The sequence below is a fragment of the Sylvia atricapilla genome, chromosome 19 (assembly GCF_009819655.1).
Source record: "Sylvia atricapilla isolate bSylAtr1 chromosome 19, bSylAtr1.pri, whole genome shotgun sequence".
Classification (NCBI taxonomy): Eukaryota; Metazoa; Chordata; class Aves; order Passeriformes; family Sylviidae; genus Sylvia; species Sylvia atricapilla.
In genome coordinates, this window is record NC_089158.1 from 11,209,629 (window position 1) to 11,236,066 (window position 26,438).

At 40.8% G+C, this 26,438-nt stretch overlaps 2 protein-coding genes across 14 annotated transcripts; both read left to right on the top strand.

Moving 5' to 3' along the window:
• The first annotated feature begins 293 nt into the window (after positions 1-293).
• ZBTB43 (zinc finger and BTB domain containing 43) lies at positions 294-10,794 on the top strand. 3 transcript variants are annotated; one of them, XR_010745081.1, is made up of 4 exons: positions 294-398; positions 2,642-3,871; positions 9,782-9,895; positions 10,372-10,794. XR_010745081.1 is itself a non-coding variant. In XM_066333038.1 (3 exons), the coding sequence occupies exons 2-3, from the start codon at positions 2,665-2,667 to the stop codon at positions 9,787-9,789; spliced, it is 1,215 nt and encodes a 404-aa protein (XP_066189135.1). In that variant the 5' UTR covers positions 294-398; positions 2,642-2,664; the 3' UTR covers positions 9,790-10,794. The 3 variants fall into 3 exon arrangements, 2 of the variants coding, with proteins under 2 accessions (XP_066189135.1, XP_066189134.1); XM_066333038.1 differs by having other exon boundaries at positions 9,782-10,794; XM_066333037.1 differs by lacking the exons at positions 9,782-9,895; positions 10,372-10,794 and having other exon boundaries at positions 2,642-9,433.
• Positions 10,795-11,193: 399 nt separating this feature from the next.
• Positions 11,194-25,071, top strand: ZBTB34 (zinc finger and BTB domain containing 34). 11 transcript variants are annotated; one of them, XR_010745080.1, is made up of 6 exons: positions 11,241-11,348; positions 17,745-17,860; positions 18,823-19,493; positions 19,718-19,882; positions 19,994-20,048; positions 20,165-20,303. XR_010745080.1 is itself a non-coding variant. In XM_066333034.1 (5 exons), the coding sequence occupies exons 2-4, from the start codon at positions 17,820-17,822 to the stop codon at positions 19,837-19,839; spliced, it is 834 nt and encodes a 277-aa protein (XP_066189131.1). In that variant the 5' UTR covers positions 11,241-11,348; positions 17,745-17,819; the 3' UTR covers positions 19,840-19,882; positions 22,978-25,071. The 11 variants fall into 11 exon arrangements, 10 of the variants coding, with proteins under 10 accessions (XP_066189130.1, XP_066189131.1, XP_066189128.1 ...); XM_066333034.1 differs by lacking the exons at positions 19,994-20,048; positions 20,165-20,303 and adding an exon at positions 22,978-25,071; XM_066333031.1 differs by having other exon boundaries at positions 18,823-19,882.
• The last annotated feature ends 1,367 nt before the right edge of the window (positions 25,072-26,438 follow it).

Sequence of the window (26,438 nt, forward strand, 5' to 3'; positions counted from 1 at the left end):
TCCTGGCAGGGCCCACAGCAGCGCTGAGAGCACCGCCCTGCGGAGCGGCTGCGGCGCACAGGGAGGGGGACGGGACGGGACAGGACAGGACAGGACAGGAGGGGACAGGAGAGCTCGGCCCAGGGGGTTTTGTGGGGCGCCAATGGTTCGTACTCAGCGCTCCGGTCAAATGCAGCCGCATCCAAACGGCGCCAGCAGGGGGCGCCCCCGCCCCGGGTGAGAGCCCCCTGCCGGCAGGGAGTATCGGGGCCGGGCGGTGGTCACGTGACCGGGACGCGGAAGTGCCCGCAGGAAGGGGGGCAGCTGCTTCCGGTGCGGGCCGGGGTGGGCGCGGGCAGGGCCGGGGCCGGGGCCGCACCGACAGCGTCCCGCTATGAGAGAGGCGCCGCGACCCGCAGGTGAGACGCTGTCGCGCGCGGCCCCCGGGAGGCCGTGCTGCCGCTGGGCCCGGTCCGCGGGTCCGCGCTGGGGCGGGGCGGGGCGGCGCGCGAGGCCTTCCCAGGCTCCTCGTCCGCCGATCCCGCGCTCTGTCGGGCTGTGTCGGTGTCCCCGGCGGGACCGGGGCGGGGCCGCTCCGGCCAGAGCCTGTTGGCGGGTCCGCGCGGGCGCGGGAGGCGCTGGGGCCTGTCCGGTCCCGCGGGCTGGAGCGATTCCCGGCCGGGCCCCGGCGGTGCGGCCGCGGGAGCATCGCGGCGGCGCCGGGAGGGTGAGATCAGAATCGGCAGGCCTGCGCGTGGGGAGGGGAAGGAACTCCCTGCTAACGCTGATTAGAAGGAATGTTAATTTAAAGCAACTTTAATGTGACTTGTATGTTCTACTCAGTGTTCCAGCAGAGAGATTTTTTTTTCTTTAAGTATTAGTTCAGAGAGAAAGACTTTTTTTTTTATGAGTTTGTAGAAAAGTGCAAAATAAAACTGATTGTAGAAGGAGGAAGTGAAACTCCCTTTCGAAAACCGGTTTGGTTGACTTGTATGGCTTCGCTAATTGAAAATATTTGACTTACATTTTGTCTGCATAAATACAAAATACAAAAACGTCTTAAAATACAAAAACGTCTGCTGTCATCTGGAAATGTTTTCGTGGTGACATGCTGATTCCCTGCTGAAAGATGGCAGTTTAGATTATCAGTAATTATATATGTTGTACAGGCATCGTCTTTAAATTTCAGTTGAACATCTCTTGAAAGTTTCTTGTTTTTGTAGGGAAGTATTGAAAAATAGAATCTTAAATCTGAGAATATTCTGAAGGGAGGTAAGGAACTGCATCTGTGTAAGAAAATCTGATTGTTTCAAAAAGTAAACGTAATATACACAACATATAAGATAACTTGAAATACTTAAATAATTATGTCAAATTGTTTTAAGCAAAGTGGTAAGAAAAATTAAAAATTGAACTAGCAGGCGCAGTATTCCATTGCTCACTAGAAAAGTATTGGTAGCTGATTCTATTCTGAAGGGGTTGGTGCTTGGGAAGAGAGAGCCTGAGAGGTGCTGAAGACAGAAGATTTAAAGGTGGTCTTCTGCAATTATGTGGGTGGCAACTTGCTGCTCCATGGCTCTTCAGGAATCCCATAGCACTTTAATTTACACATTATCAAATAGAAAATTTGCTCAAGTTTAACTTACTCAAGTAGTTAATTTTTGTCTTTAATAGTGGTATTTAAATTTCTGTCATTTCTGATTGTAATAATGTGCAAATTTATCTCAAATTAATTCTAAAATTTGAAGTATGCATTTGAAAAAGTTGTATTACTGCTTAAAGGGCTTTTAAGTTTGTAGTAAGACATCTGGATTATGTGAGAATACAGATGTGAAAATCTGGGAGCTCTTAGCTGAGATTCTGGCATGTAATTGTTATGTTGTTACAAATACACAAGGAACAGGCAGGAAAAGTTCTGTGCAGCAAAGATTTCTTGATTGACATTTTAAATTCTTTTTGACTTCCCTAAAAGGAACTTTTTAACCCTAACCCAAATATCTCAATAAGCTCGGAATTAAAAACTGTCCAAGTTGTTGCTGTTCCACCTTTCAGTTAATAAAACAATAGGGAAATGTATGAGAAGGGTCATAAGCCTCATTCTTAGTGGGGTTTTGTCTGTGCTTGTGGTGTAATCCTTTGAGTTGATACAGTTGCTTCTGAAAATTTGATCTTAAGTGAAATTTTCCGTGAGTAAAATCAGTACTGGTTGGGGGATCAATGAGATGATTTTGTTGGCATTTGAAATACAGAATCTTTAATATGCTGGTACAAACTTTAGGACATCGTGGAGTTAGAACTCTACTGTATAATTCCATGAAATAATGGTTTTATTAGCCTAAACTCGTGTTTGAAATGCTTAGTCTATCCCAACGGGATAACTTGCTATTTGTAGCTCCTGCTGTACTCATTGAGTCTTCTTGGAGAGAAGAAACACAACAAAATATGCTGACAGAGTAATTTATGGCCTTAGTACAGGTTTCAGAAGAGAGAAGTGAGGTGTCTTGAGGGAAATACAACCGTGGCAAAAGGTTCTAGAATATGTTGAGTTCCATGTGAGCCTGTTAAGAAAAAAGAAAAGGCGTAGAAGAAAGTGGGAAGGTCAATACTTGACCAAGCAGAATTTCTAATTTTATTTCTTATTTTTATTTTTTTTCTCTTGCAGCACAACACTAAATTTGTAATGAAATGGAGTCTGGGTCAAGCTCCTTTCGAGTGGAATTTCCAGATTTTTCCAGCACCATTTTGCAGAAGTTAAACCAACAGCGCCAGCAAGGACAACTATGTGATGTGTCCATTGTGGTTCAGGGCCATCTCTTCAGAGCCCATAAAGCTGTTCTTGCAGCTAGTTCACCCTACTTCTGTGATCAGGTTCTCCTGAAAAACAGCAGGCGAATAGTCCTGCCCGACGTGATGAATCCCAGAGTATTTGAAAACATTCTTCTGTCTACCTATACAGGCCGGCTGGTAATGCCTGCGCCAGAAATTGTGAGTTATCTGACAGCAGCAAGTTTCCTTCAGATGTGGCATGTAGTGGATAAGTGCACTGAAGTGCTTGAGGGAAACCCAACAGTTCTGTGTCAGAAGATGAATCATGGCAGTGACCATCAGTCCCCAAGCAGTAGTAGCTACAATGGCCTTGTTGAGACCTTTGAACTTGGCTCTGGAGGACAGACAGAATTTCACAAAGTGCAGGAGCTGAGAGATGGCGAAAATGAAGAAGAGAGCTCTAAAGATGAACTGTCGTGTCAGCTGACAGAACACGAGTACCTTCCCAGCAATTCTTCAACAGAACATGATAGACTTAGCACTGGAATGACCAGTCAGGATGGCGAAGAGGGAACTAGTGATAGTGCAGAGTACCAGTATACCAGACCAATGTACAGCAAACCCAGCATCATGTCTCACAAGCGGTGGATCCATGTGAAACCAGAAAGGTTTGAACAAGACTGTGAAGGTGTTGATAATCCTTATGATGAGCACCAAGTTTCTGAATCCGTGAATGCCATCCAGGCAGATCACTCAATCCAGTCTTCGGGTGTTGAAGATTTTCACATAGGTGACAAAAAGATGGAGGCAGAATTTGATGAACAGGCAGATGAAAGTAATTATGATGAACAAGTTGACTTCTATGGCTCGTCTATGGAAGAATTTTCTGGTGAAAGGGCAGATGGAAATTTAAGTGCTCACAGACAAGATCTTATGATGGCAGCAGGCTATGGTGAAAGCATTGACATGGCTGCTGGGATTAAAGAAGAAACATCTCTCACTGGATTCTCCCATGCCGATAAGCTCTATCCCTGTCAGTGTGGAAAAAGCTTTACACACAAAAGTCAGAGAGATCGGCATATGAGTATGCACCTTGGTCTTCGACCTTATGGCTGTGGTGTCTGTGGTAAGAAATTCAAAATGAAACACCATCTTGTAGGCCATATGAAAATTCATACAGGCATAAAACCGTATGAGTGTAACATATGTGGGAAAAGATTTATGTGGCGGGACAGTTTTCATCGGCATGTGACCTCTTGTACCAAGTCCTATCAGGCTTCTAAAGCTGAACAGAGTACTACTGAGATGAACTAAGACATTAGTGCTTGCATTTGTTTAGCAGAGTAAGAAAAATAAACTAATTATGCAAATAATGTCTGGTACTTGCTATTGTACGTTGTCAAAAAAAGGTTTTAGTGAGTATGCTGGTATAAACAGATCAAATATATTTTGCTTCCTGCAGTATTCCTTCAGGTGTTCAGTGTGTGAAGTCCATGTGGTTAATCTGAAAGGTGCCTGCAAAATGAGGTCTGAGATTGATTGTAATCCAGCAGTATTCAGAAGCCGTCTTGTTTTTCTAAGTCATCTAAATTCACGGTAAAACTCTGCTCTAAATTGACAAAAATCCTGAAAATACTTAGGTGAACCAGGAATTCAGGTAGTACTTCTTAATGGAAAAGAAAACTAAGATGACCAAACTGGGTTATATTATTCACGTTTAAATGAAGGGGGAAAAAAAAAAAAAAGAGAATTCCACCTCAAGGTGAAGACTGCCAACATACTTAACATGCATCATTAGGTAGTGTGCATCATTCAGTAGCCTTTGTTGTATTGCTTAATGAAAAGCAGTGGTAAAGGTGGTTTGGCTTTCCTTTATCCATCTTCCATTTCTTAAATTTATCTTCAGTAAAACAAATGTCTAATTTTGTACTAATTTTTGTTTAGAGTCTGTAATGCACTTAGAGTTTATCACTATATAAACTTCAGTAGGTATTAAGTATACTTTATCCTTGCTCTTCTAGGGTCTTATGCTGTATGACTCATTACTTCATTAGATTTTAATTACTACATTGTGATAGCTTCTAGAAGTGTGTAATAAGTATTAAAAAAAAAGACACCAACAAAAAGTAAGGCATAACATTTGAGACTTAGTCAAAATAATCAAATATTTAAAGTGTAAATTTCTGTTCAAATTTTTATGGCTTACTACAGTAGCAAGTACCAAACTCTTGATTCATGAACTGACTTGTTATTGGTACGAAAACTTCTTTGAGAACTTCTATCTAGTTTTAGAAACCTGCTTTAGGAAAATTACATAGTCATTAATAGGTACTTATACTTTCAATTCTTTACTATTTGAATAGTAAGAACTGTAATAGAGATTCTTGGTACTGAACTACTGTGGCTGGTGATCACAAGCAGAGTTGCTTACTTCCTCAAATGAAGTAGCTTGTGGAAAAAAGTAGGAAGTATGTGATTTGGATCTTCTAATGGTACTGCAGAGCATGTGTCCCATCTGAAGATGGGATTTTTGCTGGGAAAGCAACACTTGTTCTTTGTTAGGATGAGGATCTATATGTGCAGCTCTCATTCATGGAGACAGATGGAGGAGTGTGTATAGTTCTGAGGGATGCTGCCAGCTCTGCAGATTGAGTAAAAACATCAGTTGTAAAGGTGACAACAGGATAGTGGGGTTGAAAGCTTAATGCAGTCCAATGCAAAAGCAATTGCTTCTAGGTAAGCAAAAGCTTCTTAGTAGCTTACTGAAATAAGAAAAGGAAAGAGCCTTTAAAATATGCATAGAATATAACAGAAAGAGGTGATAGCCAAGTACAGTGATGTCCACATGGGGAAAAAGTTAACTAGCATTAATGATCTAAGCTTGTCTGGCCCCACTCTGTATTAGGCACTGATGTGGGCAGAATAATGTACTGAAACAGATGACCCTGTATGGTGAAGCAAAACCACACAAAGATTATTACACTTCGGATTCTTTTTGAACTCCCAGTTACAATTTGTCTTAAGATACAACTGAACTGTATCCTGAAAATGAATGTCTGCTGCAAGCTGAGGGTTTTCCACTCAGTGAGCTATAATTACTGTAATTTCTTTACTGGCATTCTACTTATGAACTTTTTTTTCTCTAAAGAAGTTCTTAATTACTAATCTTCTAATGCTTCAAATATTTTTTCATATGGAATTTTGTTAAAAAAGATGTTCCCAAGTACAGTGAACCCGTTGCTGGCAATGGGCTTGAATGATCAGCACCACAGAGTTCCTGTTCTTAGCACTTAATTGAGCTCTACAACTACCATGGTGGCCATGTTTAACCTTTGTGATCAAGGTACTGAAACAGGGATTTTGCTCACTAACACTGTAACCTGCTTAATGTATAGAAGCACTTTGTATTTAAACTAAATGAAACAAAACAAAACAAAAAAAACAAACAAAAAGAAAAAAAAAAGAAAAAACCAAAAAAAACCCACCAAAAAAACCCCAACCAACCAACCAAACAAAAACCCAACAAAAACAAACAAACCATAAAACTTTATAAGTATGTTTTTTAAACTTAAAAATTTTATTCCGTCTGTGGTTCGTTTACACACTGCTAGCACTGTCCTTTTTAATACTAAAAAATACTATAATGCTTGCCTGTTTACATGAGGGTAGAGGAAAGGGTTCTTGCACTCCGTGGCCATATTTTTCCATTCTCCAAGGCCTTACCACATACATGGTGTCATTTCTGCAAGTACCATCATCACATTAGAAGGAAGGCATTAGAATCATAGAATGGTTTGGGTTGGAAGGAGACTTTGAAGGTCGTCTACTTCCAAACCCCCTGCCATGGATACCTTCAACTAGGCCACGTTGCTCAGAGCCCCATCCAGCCTGGCCTTGAACATGTCCAGGATGTTTATTCTTATACTCATTTCAAGAATGATCTTGTATATGACATTAGTTGTCAGCCCCTTTCCAATTGTCACTTTAGTTTTGAATAAAAAGGTTAAGGGTGCCTCTTCCATTTAACCATTAAAAAGGCTGGACAGAAACACCAGTCTGAAAACTGTGGTCAAAAAAAAAAGAAAAAGTCAAACTAGGGCCATCCTACAGAGCTGCCAGCAAAACTGTTTCTTTTACCAGCTTGGAGTGACTTTTATATGGGATATTTCAAGGTTTAACATTACTTCTATTTGCAGTTAGATTACTTTGAAATAAAGCTTTAAAATCAAATGTACTGCGAGAGACACTTTAAAGATTTTATAACAGGTTCAGTAGATCATATTATAGAACCATGTCCTTTTTTAATGACTTAGCATGAATAGTAACTTTTTAGTATTTTCCTCTTGCTGTTTTACCCCATATTATGGCATTGTCTTGAAAGTCCAACACTTGTTGCTCCATTGATTTTGTAGCACTTGGCTTTCTGCTGTTAATTTACATGAAACCAATTGATTGCAGGAAAATACTGTTCTGATTGTCATGAGATCAGGTTGAGAGGATTGATGATTTAAGGGCAGCTTGAGATACGTCTAAAATCCTTCCTTTTGCATATCACAGGTGAAACAGTTATCTTGTGGTGTTTTTCTTGAATTCATTGTCAAACTTCTAATCACCATTTCAGGTACTGGAGGGGAAAGATAAAAAATTATTTAAACCATCTTCCTCAGGCTCAGCTTAAGTCCAACACCTCTTCTCCCTGCCTTTCTAGGGAAGGGAGAAGAAGCAGTTTCCCTTGCTTTCACCAAGAGTTGTATTCAGCTCCTGCCATTTCCTTTATTAAGGTGACAGGTCACACAGGAGATTGGGCTCATATGCACACTTCCTTGTCTGATGCTCTTCATTTCTTAGTGGGTGTCCTCCGGTGCTCTGGGTTGGTCAGTGTCGCTATTCATGGTGGTACGGGGCCAAAATCCCTTCAGGGATGCGTCTGTTTCAGTTTAGTTCTTCTGTGGAACTCACTTATTTCAGAGGCGAACCTGCTCTGGGCAGGGCTTGGCTGTCGGCCAAAGTCCCTTCTCAGGCAGGGAGTGTGTCCTTCTGTGAGTATGTCTGTACATGTTCTCAGTGACTTCTTCAGGTGTTTTCCCAAGAGCAGCTCTTCAGTTTCTCCACATGTTCCCAGGAGTATTCTTCTTGCTAGCAGCTGCCACTCTTCCTTAAGTATGTTTAAGCAGAAGCATTATGTGCACCTCTGGTTGAGATTTTGGCTTGCAGTGGATTGTTCACATCCATTTTTTGTGCAGGCTGAACTTCTTTTGACTAGCACAGGGCAGCCCACAACCTCTAGTCATGTGTCGCCCCTGCAGTCCCTACCACTGGTGGCCAGTGCAGTTGAACATAGCAAGCCAAGATACACAGATGCAGCTTTTGTCAAGCTTCTGATCTTTGCTAATGGAGTGGTCTTGTTCAAGGTACGAAAAATTATTTCTTATTTGTGGGGAGGAGGGAAGTAATCCATATATATATATGTATATATAAAATATGAATGCATATGTATATGATGAATTTCATTAATCTTCCCGTATGCTTCATTACCTTTGATGATGTGGCTGTTGGCTGTAGTAGAGTGAGTGTCTTCTGAAAATCAGCAATACTGTACACCCAGGTGGCTTTCCAACTTTCCTGCTGCTTTGAAGCCATTAATTGTCCTAGCAGTGGTAAGAAGACTTAATGATATTACAGCTAAGTTCCTTTTCATTCCATATTGTAACTTTGATGTTAATTACCATGGAATCTCTGTAACTGCCATTCTGAAAAATTCAGCTATTACCAGGGTTAAAATCTGCTTAGGTGTATATTGGACACTTTTGAGGGAGAAGGTTCCTATTTCACACACCAGTGTTGGTTTGCGGGGTGCTTTTTTGTTTCATTTTTTAAACTTTCCTTGTTAGTTTTATGGGTGAGCAGATAGAGCCTAGAAAGTATTGTCAGTACAGTTTTTGGTCACAGCTTTTTTCATCTGAAGTGTGTCTGAGAAACCGTCCTGTATTATAAGCAAGGCAGATGATCAAAGGCTTATGTATTGAGTGTTCCAGTATAATTGATCCTGGAAGAATGGAGGCACATCAGGGTTTGTAATCTCAATACTTTTTCCTGGGTGCCAGCAAGGTGACCTGTCTCTGAATTATGAGAGCCTACAACACTACACTGAGTGTTTTGCTATAACAGAATTAGGACCTTTCTCAAAGCAACAAAGGAAAGTTGTTTTTTTGTCTTTTAAATGCTTCATTGGATAGCTTGGCTTCTTTAGCTATTAGCTGTAAACTGTCAGTGGCCTAGGGGAAGATGCTGGAAAAGAAAATGGTATATTTTTAATGTGATTAAATTGCAAGTTCTGATTTTTGCTTGAAGCCTGTGTCTGTCGATTGCTGCTCCTTTTTTTTTATTAATGGGATTCCATATTTCTTTCAGAAACGTAACTGTTTATGCAAGTCAAGTGATTCTTCCTTAATGAGCTATAAGTTTTTATTCTAAACAAGTCATTTATAATAGTAAATTTGCATATCTTGATATTTTGTGAGATGTTATGCCTGTATTGCAGAGGTTGGATAGTTTTGTCTATAAATATTGCTGTCCTAATTGTACAGCATGGTTTTAATTTAATGTTACTGTTCAATATTTTCTTCTTATAGAAGAGTCCCATGCCCCTTTTTTTCTATAACATGTTTTAATAAATGTTATCTGTCAACTTTGTATATGTTTTCTTAAGCTTGAATGAAAGGAATGCATGTCTAATACTAGTATTTAATATTTCACTTTGCCAAAATAAGTGCTCAAACAAAAGTACAAATCCAAGAGTTGTTGATATATAACTTTATTAAATATATTAAAAAGTGTATCTAGTAATGTGTCTTCTTGAAATAATGATAACATACCAGCCTAGTCTAAGAAAACATGAAACAAAAACCTGATTTTTATGACACAATAGGTTTGATGAATTTGTGGAATTGGACCCATTTCTTTGCTGCTTTAGGTAATTGGCTTCCATGCTAGTTCAAATTTGTCAACTAGGTTTTGTTGTAACTGTTTTTTGCAGAATGGTGACCTCCGAAGTTACAATAGAGAATGTACATGCTGATAGAAAATTCCAGAACACTCACTTCATAATAGCAGCAACCGCATGTCCCAAAGGCCTCTTGGTACATTTGAAGTAGGTACAGATAACATAGATTCTTTTTCTTGTCTAAGTATGAAAGAAATTTCATCCTGCAAAAAGTAATAAATATTAGGTTTCCCTTACCTTCCTGTGAGGATTCCTTCTCTCCTTGACTAAATTTAGGACTCCAACTGAACAATTGATTTTGTCCAGCCTCCATCTGCTCAGTCCTTGTGGAACTGTCCCAGCTGCTGCTTACTACCTAAGCAAAAAATTAGCTTGCTCTCATTGAAAGCATGTTCAGTCAATAGGAGAAGTCAATATTTGTGTAACACACTCAGTCTTGAGCAAATTCAAGTAGAATATGGTACAATAAAATTAATTTTTTATTTTGGTTACATTTTCTGAACACGGAAGAATAAGCCCAGTTTTCTGCCTGTTGAGAATTATTAGTTGAGTGTTTTTTATCTGAGTAAACAAATACAATTTGTCTCTGTGTTCTTTAACTCTGTTATTTGTGCCCTGGCCAGGATGCTTTACAGGCTGCTGCTCTATCTGATCAGCATTCAGTGCAAATGTATGAAGACTGTTGTGTCTTAAAGGGAGAGAAAGACATACCTCCAGAAGACAGAATGTGGTGTGCAGTTAGACCGGGTGGATATCCCAGCAGGAGCTACTGGCACCATTCATTTACTGTTATCAAGCAGTACACGGACTGTCTGGTTCACAGACTGAATCGTTGCACTACTTGACCTACAAGCATATGCAGGATAACACAAAAAAAAAGTTATTGTATGCTTGCTGAAGTGATTTCTGTGAGTGACAAGGCCAGAGTAACACAGGAAAACTTTTTTAATTCTTTGCTCAATAAAGGTGGCAGTTCTCAGCTGGAGTGGGGGATGTCCTCCCCCAAAAGTTCCCTCTCTGCATCTGCGACTGCCCATCGGGGTATGGCTCTGAGTGCGCGTTCTCTTCTGGAGCTGCACACCGTGAGAGTTCTCGGAAGAGCTCTGCCCGCGTACGCACCGGCTTCAGCCAATGCTCAAATCCTTCTGCCTTCGTGAGGAGTCGCGCTGCGGGGGCGGCTCCGCCCCAGGCCGGCGGCGGGGAGCTGCGGGGCGGGCTCGCGGGCTGTTCCCGGGCAGCTTCCCCGGGCGGCTTCCTCCCGGGCGGGCTGCTCCCGGGCGGGCTGTTCCCGGGCGGCTTCCTCCCGGGCGGGCTGTTCCCGAGCAGCTACCCCGGGCGGCTTTCCCGGCGGGCTGTTCCCGGGCGGGCTGTTCCCGAGCAGCTACCCCGGGCGGGCTGTTCCCGGGCGGCTTCCCCGGCGGGCTCCTCCCGGGCGGGCTCCCGGGGGCACCGCCCGCTGCCGGGGCGTCACCAGGAAGCGGAACGGCCGCCAGCGGAATCAGTTCCGGGGGCGAGTGGCTGTGGGAGCGGGCGGGAAGCGGCGGTGGGAGCGGGCCGGGCCGGCCGGGATCCGCCATGTGAGAGCCCCAGACAGCCCCAGGTGAGCGGCGCACGGAGGGCGCTCGGCCCCGGGGCGGCGCGGCGCTCCCGGATGGCGCGGGGCCGGACTCGGGGCGGTGCTGGCCCCTGACAGGCCCCGCGGGGGCGGCCACCGCGGCCCGGGGCTCGGTTCGGCTGCCTGGAGCGGCGGCAGCGGCTCCGTCGAGGTGGCTGTCGCCCGCCCGTGCCTCGGCGGGAGCTGTCGCGTTGCCCGAGTCGGCGGCTCGGGTGCCGCTGTGGCGTGCGGGGAGCGAGGGCGGACGCGCCGGTGTCGGGGTCTGCTGTTAACCCGAGCGAGGCGTAAAATCTTCGGCACAGCGGACTGGGGCGGAACGAACCTGGCTCCGTTCGGGGAGGTGTTTATTACCAGGAGTTGGGGGACCTTTCAGCTGCCGCTGTTCCGTCAGAGAAGATGGAAGTTCTAGTGAAACCCCAAGCTCTGTAACGTAAAGGTTTTTCCAAATCCCGGTAGGTGTGCATAGCATGTAGAATTGGAATTGGCTTAGAGTAAATCAGAGTTGAGAGTTAATTTGGAACAAGCCAGAACGGTCTGAGAAACATTAATGTGGATAAGCCTGGTTTTCAAGGGAAAAACAAAGTGATACAGGATTAAGCTGCACTGCAGTTGTTACATATTACAGAATACTCAACATCTGGATCAGAATGTGCCTGTGCTTCACTGCCTGTCCAGGGACAGCTCCAAACAGTTCCATCTGTCCCAAATAGTATGCTGGGAAAATACCACGAAAATATGCTCTTTGCAGCTATTGTAAATCTACTGCAAAAAATGTTGCTGATATCTAGGGAACATAGTCACTTCATTGCTTAAAAGAAACATCAGAGCCAAAAAGTCAACAATTTGATGAAAAATGGCTACTGTTAAGAAAACAAAACAAAACAAAACAAAAAAAAACCAAAAAAAAAAAACCCCAACAAAACAAAACCAAATAAAAAAACAACCAATAAAGAAAGTGGACAGATTAAAATGCACAGTAGTCATTAGGTCTTACCTTGGTTGTAAATAAAATTGTAATATCAGAAGGTTCAAGAGCTCTCTTCCCACTTGTGAAAGTTCTGGCTAAATATATAACTCGTTAGTCTCAAAATACAGGCTGGAGGTTTTTTTATAGTGGTAGTGACATCTCAAAGGTGTCAGGTATTCAGAAAATGTGGCAGTTTAGCATTACGTGATGGGATATTGTGAAATTTGGGCACAAAATAAAAGTTTCTGATCATTACATGTAAGATATTGCTGTTTTGAAGTGTATGTATCACCAACATGCCCCTTTGTTTTATTTATCTGGCACAATACATTTGTTGATACTGGAATCATAAACACATTGAATAGTTTGATTTGGAAGGCACCTTTTGATCTTGGCTTGTCTCCAGTTTGCTTCCTGGTAACTTTTTTTTTTTTTTTTTACATTCAGAAATAAGTACTTACCTGCAACTGTAGTTGTGGTAATTTGATTTCTAGAGTCAAGATTTAAGAGATTATTTCTATTGAGGTTTCTAATTTTTAGGCGAAGCTATTTTTGTGCATTGATAGGCATTTCATTTTTGCCCTTTCAGTCACTTCCACACAGGCAAGCAGATGTGAGGAAGACAGTGAATAGAATAAGGGACAAAGGTGTCACTTGGACTTCAGTTTCATTTCTTTTTTTTGGATATTTGCTCAAATAGGAGCGTCCTTTTTTTTTTTCTATGAAATTCTAAATATGCAGTTCCAACAATATCTCTGCTGCACCATGCTGACCACTGAGAATCTGTTTGCAGTGTTGTGGTATTGGCATGTGCGTATGTATGCTTGTCCATGTATATACATACATCAAAATAAATTGATTTAATTTGGATGCTGAAGTCATCCACTCTTTGGAGTGATCCTCTCTTCATCACGTTGTGAATCTTGGTGAGATAAAAATAAGCTCTTTTAAATTTTTTAAAAAGTCTGAATTAGTAAAGCTTTACTGAACTGAGTGTCAGGAGTTACTACTTTGCTCCCCAGGCAGTTAGTGAGGTTGTGTCCCACAGCACTGCCAGAGCTCCCTCCTGCCAGGCAGGAGCTTTGCTTGTGGTTTCCCTGCAGGTGTTAAGTACTTTGGGTAGAACGTGGCCTGTCCAGCTGCAGGGAAGGAATGATGATTTTCACTGAAGTATTCTAATAGCTATAGATGCAAGAGTGTAAGAGCTAAGTTTTCTAGTAACTACAGTTCAGCCTATATTCACTGGCATCTGTTTCCGAGGAAGTGGGCGTTTCCTGCATTTTTATGAGGTAAAGTAATGAAGTTTTAAATTGTCACGTAGTTGTCACTTAACAAATTTTGTGTTGTAGTCCAAACCAGACATGAAGCAGACTGACTTTCAAGGCTGTTTTCCAGTGAATAATGTGCCACGTGCACCTTTTGTTGTCTGCAGTCCTCCAAATAATTCAGGCAAACTGCCTCTTCTTTAATTCCAATGGGCACTTTGGAGGAAGTGAAGTATTAATGCAAAAAACAGTTCTACATATTTGCTTAGTGCTGTCTCTATAAGTAGAAATTTGTTGTACTTCAAAATTATCTCAGTTGTTGGGAAATTATGTGGGTTTTTTACCCTCCTTTAAGTTTGAGGGTTTTTTAATGGCTGTGAAATTAAACTCTTGGGGGTTTTATCAGTGGGGTAGCTTACCCTGCTTTGGGGATGGAGTTTCAGTACAGCAGCAGTGCTGTGTGGCAATTTAAGGTCATCCAAGAGCACTATATGTTGACCTCTAAAGGCTAATTAATATTTCACTGTTATGAGAGGTATAAACTGGTAAAATGTTCTGTGATCAGTCACTTCCCTATTTTCAAAACCGTGTCAAGGTATCCAGAGTGTCTTAGAGACCCCCCCTAGCCCATGACATACTTGATGGCAGTTTTTCTTCCATACAGCTAGTGTTAATTACTGTGGCTGTTGTAAATCTGAGGACCGATGCAAATGCAGTCTGTTAGGAGTAAGAGTGATGAAGGCTTTTGCCCAAAAACTTCCATGATCACAGCTGATAAGGTTACATTCCTAGGTTAAAATTCTCTTAAATGATGATATATATTTGCAATTATGTCCCGAGTTCTCACACAGATGGTACAGATACTAGCTCCTACAAAATGCAAGGAAAGAGTGCACTGGTTTATACAAAGACCTGTTGATTTTCTTGCTGTTGCTCTGTATTCTGAGCAGTAATGTATGGAGGGAGTATCACAGAATCATTGAAGTTGAAAAGACCTCCAAGATCATTGAGTTGAATCTTCAAGTGATCACCACTTTGTCAAGCAGACCAGAGCACTGAGTGCCACATCCAGTCGTTTCATTAAGACCTCCAGGGATGGTGACTCCACCACCTCCCTTGGTAGGCTCTTCCAATGCTTAACAACCCTCTCAGTGAAGAATTTCTTCCTGATTCCCAACCTGAACCTCCCTCAGCTGCAGGCTGAGGCCGTTTCCTCTTGTTCTGTCACTTGTTGATTGGTAGAGGCATTTTTGGTGTCATGGAGTACTTTGTTTTGGTTTTGTCTTAATTTTCATTATGACCCTCCTAGCTTTTCTATGTATTTCTGTTCTCAGACATGCTACAACAGTAATGGTTTGCAATGTGGGTTTTTTTCCAAGGGTTCCTTATTGCTGAGCTAATTTAAGAAAACACAAGGGATCTTTTCTCACGCCTTAGTGTGAGTTAAAATGAGTATAATTTGTGTCATTCACCTGGCTGTGGGAACGGTGAATCATACTTCAGTGAGTGAAGGAAATTAAACAGGTGCAGACTTCGAAGCAGAAACTAATACTATGTTGGCAGACACACAGCTTCGTGTTATAGTTATACGATGCTTCTCTGCTGCTACTGTATGATGTCAGTAAAATTAAATACCTAACGTGGTTTGTCAACATCTATTCTTGTTTTTAAATTAAATAAGAGTTTTCATAGAACATAATTTTTAAAGCAAATGTCTTTGAAATCTAATAAGGATTGTTAAGTGCCTATCACTCTGATGTTCACAGGTTACTTCAGTGAACACTTCTGTTTGAAGATATAGGGCAGCAATCCACTACTACTAAGGCCATTTTGTGAGCTACATTTGCTGTATAAAACCTTGATGAATAAATATAATGCAGATTCAAAGAGAATTTATATGACTCTTTTGAGTGTGACTGCATCGTCTCCTACGGAAATAGACATGAGACTCAACACAGAGCCCTTCTAGGACTTAGTGAACCGGGTGTCCAGTTCTGGCCTGTGCCTTCAGCCAGTTTCTTGGATACATAATAGCTATGAAAACCTTAAACGCTTTGACCTACTTTTGAGAAAAGGTTAAGAGAGGTCCTAATCGTAGACAGGTGCTTGGACTCAAATTTTACAGGACTTTGCCCTAACTTCCCACTAACTCCTAGGCAAGGGTAAAAGAAAGCTAAAGCAAAATGAAATGCATTATTTTTTAACAATGAGTGTACTTGACCCTGCTGTGAGTTTACAGAATCACAGAATATTCTGATTTGGAAGGGCCCCAGAAAGATCATGGAGTCCAGCTCAAGTTGCTTGGTTCTCAGTACCCCCCAGATGCTTCAGTTTATATATTGCAAATAAAACTGTCATAATTGTAAGCTATTGTTCTATATGACTACACTGAGCCTAAATACCACAGGTTCCCTTTGCATTAAGTAGATTGGTATAGAGTCTTGTTGTGTACTGCTTTTTAGGCAGTGTGTACTTGACCTGTTTGCTTGCTTTCAAAGCAATGCTCTGTGTTCCCTTGATCCCTGTTGGAGGTTTTTACTGCTTTTCTGCTACACTGATAAGCAGACTTACAGATCTTTAACTCCATCATCATCTCAGCTCACTGCCAGGATATACTGTTTACTCCTAGCATCTTAAGAAAAACAAGCTTCTTTGTTTCCCAAAAGCCAGATGAAACAACTCTGAGAACAAGGATGTAGAGTTACTTACAGATATGTATATGCATTTGAAGATAATGGGGTGTTCTGACAGTTGTGATGGGCAAGGATCACAGTGGATCCCTATCTGCCTGGTGTCCTTCTGGTTCTCACACTTTCTCTGCTACGTGTTGACAGTCCATTTTCATTTCAATGTGTAGCAATGTTTCAGGGACTGTGAATTTATCTTGAGATGCCATGATGAAAAGATCGTAATTTTTTTCCTCCATTGGAAGGCATAAAATGTCCATCTTCTTTTTTCTCAGATGCCTATTCTTAATTCATTCCTTCTTTCTAGACCAGTGCTAGTGGTGACAATTTATATTTTAATATTTTCTCCAGGAGTAAGTTATTCTCCATTTTGCTGGGTAAGAGCCCTTAGGGAGGTATGGGACAAGGAGAAACACCTCTCTCACATCTGTATATGACAAGCTTTCTGTACATCCTAGACTGGAATGCCAAATTATTGCTGCTGAGGACTGGTCTTTTGGTTTATACACAGTCTCTGGCCCAGGTAACTTGTCCATTCATGTAATTTCAAGTCAAGAAAAACTCTTCCTCCATTTAGCAGAGAAACTTAGTCAGGAATGGCTGATGTTGCATCTGTGCATAGCTAATAAGCCCCACAAATTAAGAGTTTCCTATGTTGGGTTTCTGAGGAGCTTGCTGCCTGTCAGACATGAGTGAAGGTGAGAGATTGTGATGGTGCATTCCCTCCTCCCTGGTGAGTCTTTAAGTGACCTTAAAACACTCATTTGTAACACAAATATGCATTCAGCTGCTGGAGCTCCTGTCTTCTGCGTGGGAATGGGATAGTGGTTCTCTGCACAACTGCCAGGGATGCTCAGAAAAGCAAAGTTAATTTTGCCATGTAATTATCCCACAGCTGGGATAGGTTATGTGTTGTGCTGTTTGATTTTTGACTTACATCAGCTCACAACTCTGAACTGTTTTGTAGCTTTGTTTGCTGAGTAAAAGATCTGTCCTGCCAAAGCCATCTGTGAATGGATTGCTGCAGTCATATCACTTCTGGTAGCCATCTTATTTCCCACCTCAGATATAAGAGCCTATAAAATGTCATTTTTCTTGCTTTTACATCTCAGCCAAAAAAACTCAGATGAAGTCCCTTTGACCCATTTTAATGGGTAATGACACTGGTAAGTTAGAGAACATGTTTAGTAAGTCTGATAACTTGGTTTTGAATGCTCTATGAGAGTTTTTGCCATTTTTTTAAGTCAAAAATAATGTCCAGTCAGGAAGCAGGTTTTTTTGCGTCTGCTGAAAAGAAGTTCCATTTGTGAAGGTTGTGAATGTTAGTTTTAAGTGAGGGTCAGCTGATAGAGCTCCAGTGCTTCCTTTTAGGCTTTTTATCCTATTTCTACCTGTCGATTTTCTTTTTAGAATACCTGGATTTTCATAATTTGATTTAAATTGTTCATATGTCCCATTACAGCATGTAACATAATAGAAAAAAAAAATCCACTAGTATATTGTGATACATTGGATATGCTTCCTGCATCTGAAGTCAATGGATGATGTTGAGATCTGTTTGTTCAATTGGAAAAGCAGGTATGGTGGCAATATAATGTCTTTAGACTTCTGCATTAATAAGAACTAGAATAGCAATGAAAGTCTGAAGGTGCTTGATTAGTGTCCAGTCTCGGAAATATGAGGTAATGTTGCAGATTGACATTCTCTGGCTGATAATGTGTGTGTGCATGGTTTTTACAATAGTAATCTGTGAAAAGTGCTTTTCTCTAGCTTTTGTTTGGGACTCTCTACATTTCTTTAAGGGCTCTCTGAATGTCCTTTCCTGACATTTGAATACCCATGGCTTTTTAGTTAGGTTAGAATTCGAATGTCAAACTTTTCTAGCTAGCGAATCACTGCTGTGTCAGATGAGATTCAAAGTTCACATGGTGGTTTGTTAAAAGCAAAAATTAAAATCACAAAAGATTTTTTTTAAAATTGAAAGTTCATGGGTGGCTCAAACATTTTTCTTTCAAATGCACACACACACATGCCTGTGACTTTTCCTTAGGAGATTTTTCAAAACTTCATGAAGTACCGTCCAACAGTCATTCTTGGGAAAAGTAATAGTGCAGTTCCCTGCAAGTAGCACTGTAATACCAGGCTTGAACACCTACTCAGGGTTCTGAAGTATTTATCTTGCCTAGTGGCTATAAAATTGATATTGTTTAGGGAGGATGGATTGTTCTGCACTTCTTGCCAGGGAATGAAATTGCAAAGTGTCTTTGAGGACAGACTGTCCCAGGGAGACTCTGATGTATTCTGAGCAATTGCATTGTGGAAGTTGCAGAGGGATAATTCAAAGTATAGAAATGCAAGAAATGTGCAGATTAAGACTCTACATTTTCATTATATTGAGTATTTATGCTAAATGTTTTGTTGTAATGCACCTTTAACAGATCAGTGTGGCGATTTAGCTTGAACATTTGCAAGCATTTGTTTTTGAAATGGAAAACTTAGTGTTCATTCTCTTATTTTAAATCTCCTAATTTTTCTTTCAGATTACTCTTTACATCTGTAGAAATGGACAGCAGCAGTTTCATTCAGTTTGATGTGCCAGAGTACAGCAACACTGTTCTGAGCCAGTTAAATGAACTCCGCTTGCAAGGGAAGCTGTGTGACATAATCGTGCACATCCAGGGTCAGCCGTTCCGCGCCCACAAAGCCGTCTTAGCTGCCAGTTCTCCCTATTTCCGTGACCATTCAGCGTTAAGCACCATGAGTGGCCTATCTATATCAGTTATTAAAAACCCCAATGTTTTTGAACAGTTGCTTTCTTTTTGTTACACTGGAAGGATGTCCTTGCAACTGAAGGACGTTGTCAGTTTTCTGACTGCAGCTAGCTTCCTACAGATGCAGTGCGTCATTGACAAGTGCACACAGATACTGGAGAGTATCCATTCGAAGATCACTGTTGGTGATGTTGATTCTGTCACTGTTGGTGCCGAAGAAAATTCAGAGAATCGCAATGGCGTTAAAGACAGCAGCTACTTTGCCAACCCTATTGAGATATCTCCTCCCTATTGCTCTCAGGTGCGACAATCAACAGCGGGCAACGATCTTCGGATGGAAACTACTCCAGGCAAAACTCTTCGTAGTCGTCTGCAAGAGGAAGGGCATTCAGACAGAGGGAGCAGCGGGAGTATCTCTGAATATGAGATTCAGATTGAAGGTGATCATGAGCAAGGAGACCTGATAGTAAGGGAAAGTCAGATTGCAGAGGTGAAAGTTAAAGTGGAAAAGTCTGACAGGCCAAGCTGCTCTGATAGCTCTTCCCTTGGCGATGATGGCTATCACACTGAAATGGTGGATGGAGAGCAGGTGGTGGCAGTAAATGTTGGTTCCTATGGGTCTGTTTTACAACATGTTTATTCATTTACCCATGCTTCGTCGCAGGCTACAGGTGTGTCAGAAACCTTTGGAAGCCTGAGCAATACAAGTCCTTCAAGGTCAATGCTGAGCTGTTTCAGAGGGGGTCGTGCACGCCAAAAACGAGTACCTGCGGGTCACTTACATAGTGATGTCCAGGGCTTGGTGCAAGGGGCTGACAGTGAATCCATGGTGAGTAATCCAGGATATGAAAATAGTCCACGAGAAAGAAATGCAAGAGGTCATTGGTATCCATACAATGAAAGGCTAATTTGTATTTACTGTGGCAAATCTTTTAACCAGAAAGGGAGCCTTGATCGACACATGCGATTGCACATGGGAATAACTCCTTTTGTGTGCAAGTTTTGTGGAAAGAAATATACCCGTAAGGACCAACTTGAGTATCATATTCGTGGTCACACAGATGACAAACCCTTTCGCTGTGAGATCTGTGGAAAATGTTTTCCTTTCCAGGGTACACTAAACCAGCACTTGCGAAAAAATCACCCGGGGGTTACAGAAGTGAGAAACAGGGTTGAGTCTCCAGACAGAACAGAAGCATTTGTGGAACAGAAAGTAGATAATGATGCTTCAGCTTCTGAAGCCATGGATTCTAGTATGGAAATTCATGCAATGTCTAACACATCTGATTAAAATCTTACATCCAAGTGAAACACAGACAAGCACATTACTAATGTATTTTTAAAGTATTTTATTCTTTCAGTAATCTTCAGTACAAGCGTAACAGCCTTTTAATTTTCCTGACCTTCTGGAAATCAGTTAGAAATGGTTTCTGGAGAAGACTTCAGAAGTATTTTCTTTGTTTTTGAAGGAGGATGAATTGTTTGGGGTTTGTTTTTTTTATATTTTAAGATGCTCAGAAAATAAAGACAGTGTTCTGGGAAAGGCTAGGAAGAGTCTGCTGAAGCGTCCCTGCTGATTGATCTGGTGAGACACAAATGCCAGTGGAGAAAGATACTAGAATAAGATTGGCAGCTCTGCTGAATGCTCAGAGAAGCTGTAATTTCCTTTATTTCTTAAATCCTATTGCTGGTAATGGGTTACACAGCAGTGAGGAGAAAGAATATTACAGCTTTGATTCCTCTCCTGTCTCAATGAAATCTCTTCACTCTTACTAACTGGTTTTGGTAGTGAGTGTGTTTATATATATAAATTCGCTTTATATATATAAAATGCTTTCACTTTCCCTGTTCTGGTTGAGGTGAATGTAAAAGTATGTCAAGGCTAATACCATATGCCACTCTATCAGCTGTTAGGACTCCTCTCTGCTTAGGGTTTAGAACTTTGGGAGGATGGTTTTGGTTTTAAACTAGTGTTGTTTGGTATTCATTTTATTAAACTATTACTTTGTGTGCAAAAGTGAGCAAAGTGAATTACCTTGTTTTAATAGCTTTGCTTTATAACATATGTAAACCAAATGCCATAAATCTATTAAACTATGGTTAAATTGTTTAAAGGTTTTGTTAGTTGTCTAGAATGCAAGCTGGACAACCTGTGGTGCTGACCTTTTTATATATATAGAAATAGATATATCTATATATATATATATATAGATATACATACACACACACACACACACATATATATATATCTATATAAAAAATATTAGCAAACCTAAAAGTAGCATTGTGGTCTAAAATGTGTTTTTACTGGCCTCAGAATCTACCTTCATTTCGTACTGTAGAACCATACCAGGTAATTAAACTTAACTTCATCACTCTTCATGGTTGGTTAAAACATGAGAGAGATGTAGTTTAAACCACAGTATTTCCAAGCAGTATTTTAATAGGTCTCTTCACAGAGAGCTGTTTTCAGGTGCACGTTGACTTCCTACTTAAATCTCCAAGTGATATGCCAACACTTGGAATTTGTACTTTTTTTGTATAGAAAAACAAATACTCTATGGGAATTTTGAGCAATATGTTATTTCATGTGTGAGTATTACAGGGTTGCTATGGCTTCTCTGTTTTTTCAGTGGTTTTTTCTCTACAAAGGAGCTACCAACAACTTTAAAAATACTCTAAATCTTTTTTGTTTCACCAAATATGTGTTTTTAATATGGTGCTAACTTCATAATTTAGGTCAGTATAATACATAAAATGTGAAACATAATCATAACGGTCAAGAAGAAGAATCCCCAACAATAGACAAATGAAAGCCCTCCCTACACAAACCAACCCCCCCAAAACCCCAGCCAATCAGGAAAAACTAGAACAAAACAAAACAAAAAAATAATAAAAAAAAGAAAAAAAATTAAAACCCACCGAAACACCCACACCAACAAAACCCATACCACAAAAAGCCAATGGCTTAAGAGACCTCAAAAGCATGGACTGGCAAACACTACTGTTTAACATTCTACCTGAATTCTATCTGATGAACAGAATTAAGTATTAAACTAATCACATACTTCTTTAGAATACAGGTTTTATATTATTGGGTCTTATGTTTGTTAAGCTGATACTGAAAATACATTTGTGAACATGCTATTTAACTCCCCAAAATTAGAAAATAAAAGCTAATTTCTAAATTATTGGAAAGGAAAAAGGCATGTTTGCTATCTTGTAAAACTTTTTGACCCCTGTGAAGCTGGGGTATATTTGTGCAGTAGCTTTATTAAATACACTAGTTCTTAATATTGTGACAGGCTGCAATAAGAATTAATCTTGCAAACATGGATTTACAGTATAACCTCCACCTGCTCCATTGGAGCAGTTTCGGTTAAATCGAGTACATCATTTGCCTCTTTGTCCTGAAACTGCCTAAATAAAGAGGCAGGGGGTGGGGAGATGTTTCTCTCCTAGAAGCAAGAACAGAAATTTTGTTTCCAGTAAGGGAAGGGATAGTCTGTGTCTAAGGCAGGTAGTCTGTATGTTTACCCACCTAAAAACGTGGTGTTTCTGATACAGTTTTTTCCTTGAGTGTTTGTTTCACGTAATTAAATGCAAACAGTATGTTTTGGTAAATTAAGTTTGAGACATGCAAAATCCAAGAAATGTACAGTTATTCTTAACCCTTTATCTTGAACCTGTGCTGTGGTGCCTTTGGTGTGACTTTTTCCCTGGAAGGATGACTTGAGGATAGCAGGATATGGGTACAAATTTATATTTCTTGAATTTCTCTGTGTCACAATCTTAGCATTATTTAAATCTAGTTCTTTGTATTTATACATGTATTAAAATGGTTTGAGTTTACCAAAGAGTGACTTATCCAAAATTGTCTCAGACAAAAGCAAACAAAAAAACCCCATCATGTTGATTGTACAGGTTCAGGTTGAAAACATTGTAACCGACTGTTAAGGGGCAGGAAATGGTCCATGTTTCTCCAAGCCGTGATTGAGCAGCGTGCGAGCCCTGCCCGCCCCGGCCGGTCCCTGCCCCGCGGAGTTCCGGACTCCAAGCCATAGCCCAGCCCCGCCGGCAGCGCCCCTTGGCAGCAGCAGTGCCACCGTGCCTTGTCACACAGCGGGCTGCCAGGACGGACACTGGCACACACACGAGGCGTCACCTGACGGAGTTGGTGCCAGCAGCCCGCAGAGCGGGAGCTGGGCCTTTAGCCAGTGGTGGAAACGCCGTGCGCTGTCTCGTGTCTGTGCAGTTCTCAGCACAGAGCTGTTACACATTTCATTTACAATAAATGCAGAAGTCAATAAAATATGTGAAGAAATATTTGACAGCAAAATAAGTAATGAAATTATACAGGCTGGTTCATAATTGAGTCTCTTCTTAACCTACCTTTTTAATTCTAAACAAATGTGAAAACAGTGACAGTGTCCTTTCCTCTAGATGCTTAACCTATTCTGACAAACTGTGAAAATAAAGGATTTTATACCTTTGCTAAAGTTTCTGGTTTAAAACTATTATTTTAGTTTTCTTTATCAGTTATCTTCCGTATTAATTCTTTTAAACTTGTAAATACATTTAGAAAACATCTTTGTAAATACTTACAGTGTGTTACAAGTTCAGTTTGGTCACTAAGGCCTCAAGATTGGCTCTGCTTTCTGAGTATGAAATCTTTGTAGCATAAAGGATACTGTCAGTTCACTGTCAGCAGGGTAGACTGTAGGCCTAAATGGAGAGTTTTAATGCAGTCTTCCCCAGCATAAATTCATGTTTTATGCTGAAGCCTTTGGTTTACTTTTAGACAACACAATGAGGCCTCTTAATGTGTTTAGGCTGAATTATGGGAAGAACAACAGGAATAAAATCAAGGGCTGGGAAAATATTGAATAAGCTTTACCTTTGAATATATATATATATATTATTTGAATTTTTGTATTAGTTTACTGTGATTCTTTTATTGTCATTTTTCTAAACAGGTTTCACATGAAACCATTAAAAGGGACTCAAATATGCAACACCTAATCTATTTTCCAAGGGAATTTTACCCTTGAATGGTGCTTTTTGACTGGTCAGGGTTATTTATTAAATTTTATATTTGAAAGTATTTGGGGAATTATGTAAATTCTTTATATGAATCTCTTTATTTCATGAATTGTAAATTTCATAATACTCAGTGATCAAATTGGAAGTTTAGTAAAGTCATTCAAAATGTTCAAACTTTATAGTCTGTGTGCATTTTACATATGTTTTATCAAGTGCCAGAATACTTGTATTTAATATTGTAGATTCAATACTACTTGCACATCCCTGGGCAGCATTAACTTAAGTTACGCGAGTTTACATTTAAAAAAAAAAAAAAAAAAAGCTAAATAAATAAGTAAGCCTGGGACATGTGTTCCTGTATTTCTTCAGGGCATGTGAAGCCACGTATCACTGACTGAGCAGGTTTGCTTCTTGCTCCTGTAGCTCGCTCCTGCTCTGGCAGATTCAGAACTGCTGACTCCCGTTCCCACAGGCCGGGGTTTCAGCCTTTGGACTCAGCCTGAGAACCTCTGGTTGTAGATCTGGTTAGAAGTATAGCTCTTGCACGATTTTAACAGTGTTTGTTTCTGACTGAAAATTTGTATTTTTAAATAACTTTTATTTGTATGGTTATTTTTCAAGATAAATAATTGAACAGTTTGAATGACTTGACTTGATGTCATTATCTTGCAATATAAACCAGGAACCTCACACCTCTGCACTTCATCGCCACGTGAAGTAAATGAAGCTAGCTAAGCTGATGCTGTAAGAATTAGTAACTTGCCATTAAGGATTATTTTACAGCATGAACTTTAATATATTTATTCAAATGATATTTTACTCTTGTATTCACTTTGGTTTTAGATTTGTGACATGAATATTTCTGTGCTGCTTTAATTTGTTCTGATGAATTTGTTTCTTGCTTGTAAATTGCTTTTTTTATGGTATAAAGTCAATCGGAATTGCTGTTTGTAAATTAAAATGCTTCTAGAGCAAGTCTGTGGTGTCAGTGTCTACATTTAAATACTTAATTACCAAGGGACTTGCATTTTAGATGCTATTACTGAAGTGTTACAAAAAGCATTTTAATATTGATCTGCCAACTAGAAATCAAGACTTTAGAGACAACTACTCTTGAAGTTTCTGTTCTGCCAGCATTAATTGCTTAGTTCTGAACAGATGATCATTTGAGTTGTGTGCTCTAAAATCTCATCCAATTTTCAGAGCAAAACAAATTACGCCGCCAGGTGGTGGCAATCCATCCATGCCATTCCAGGGCAGGTCTGTTGAGGGGGGACATCCTGCTTCATTCCTACAGCAGCATTTATGTTTTATGTTCTGCCACGTATATCAGTAGGGCTCCCAGCAAGTGTAGATATACTCCCACGAACTTGAATTTTACAGCAGCAGGCCCAGTGCAGCTGTAGGCCGTGGTTATCTTGACTGGTAGTGGGATTTGGAGGGACTGGAATTGAGTGGGTTAGTCTCTGAGTATGTCAGTGTAGCTATTCCAGCACAACCTCCTTTCAAATCCCCTTCTTACAAAGTCTGAAACTTCAAGTAATGCAGAATGGGGTAAACAAGACCTCGGAGTGAGATACACATACTGTTGCACTGGTATCCAGGCCACTGAGATGATCAGGAGGCTGGAGCATCTCTGCTATGGAGACAGGCAGAGAAAGCTGGGGGTGCTCACTTCGAGAGGAGAAGGCTCTGGGGAGACCTCAGAGCCCCTTCCAGCACCTGAATGAGCTCCAGGAGAGCTGGGCAGGGACTGGGGACAAGGGCCTGGAGTACCATGACTAGGGGGAATGGCTTCTCACTGCCAGAAGGCAGAGCTGGATGGGATATTGGGAAGGAGTTCTTTCCTCTGAGGCCCTGGCAAAGGGTGCCCAGAGAAGCTGTGGCTGCCCCTGGATCCCTGGAAGTGTCCAAGGCCACTTGGACTGAGCTTGAAGCAATGTGGTCCATGGAAGGTGTCTCTTCCCGTGGCAGGGACGTGGGATGAGATGAGCTTTTCTCATCCTAGCTGGCACATCTGAATTCAGCATCAATGGAAAGCAGACCCAGAGATTGGATACTTGTTTAAAAAGTGCTATGAAATACCTCTTTCAGCAAAGCAGAAAACAGAAGACAAAGATTTTGTAAAAAAGTTTTGTTAAGACAGCTAGGGAAAAAAATTATTTAGGGTTAAAAGAATCAGTTCTGTTCACCTGATCTTTGTGTACATGCAGACACAGGACCCGTTGCTTAACTTTTCGTAATGCAAACTTCTTGAAAACAGGTTGAGGGGAAGGTGGAATAGCCAATGAACATGACATACGGAATTTATACTCTTCCAGCAATAATCATGCAGAGAAAAT

Coding starts and splice junctions, on each gene's coding strand:
- ZBTB34 (XM_066333026.1), top strand. CDS start 17,820: ATGGATGATGTTGAGATCTGTTTGTTCAATTGGAAAAGCAG. Junction 17,861..18,822: donor TTGTTCAATTGGAAAAGCAG/GTATGGTGGCAA, acceptor TTTTTCTTTCAG/ATTACTCTTTACATCTGTAG.
- ZBTB43 (XM_066333037.1), top strand. CDS start 2,665: ATGGAGTCTGGGTCAAGCTCCTTTCGAGTGGAATTTCCAGATTTTTCC.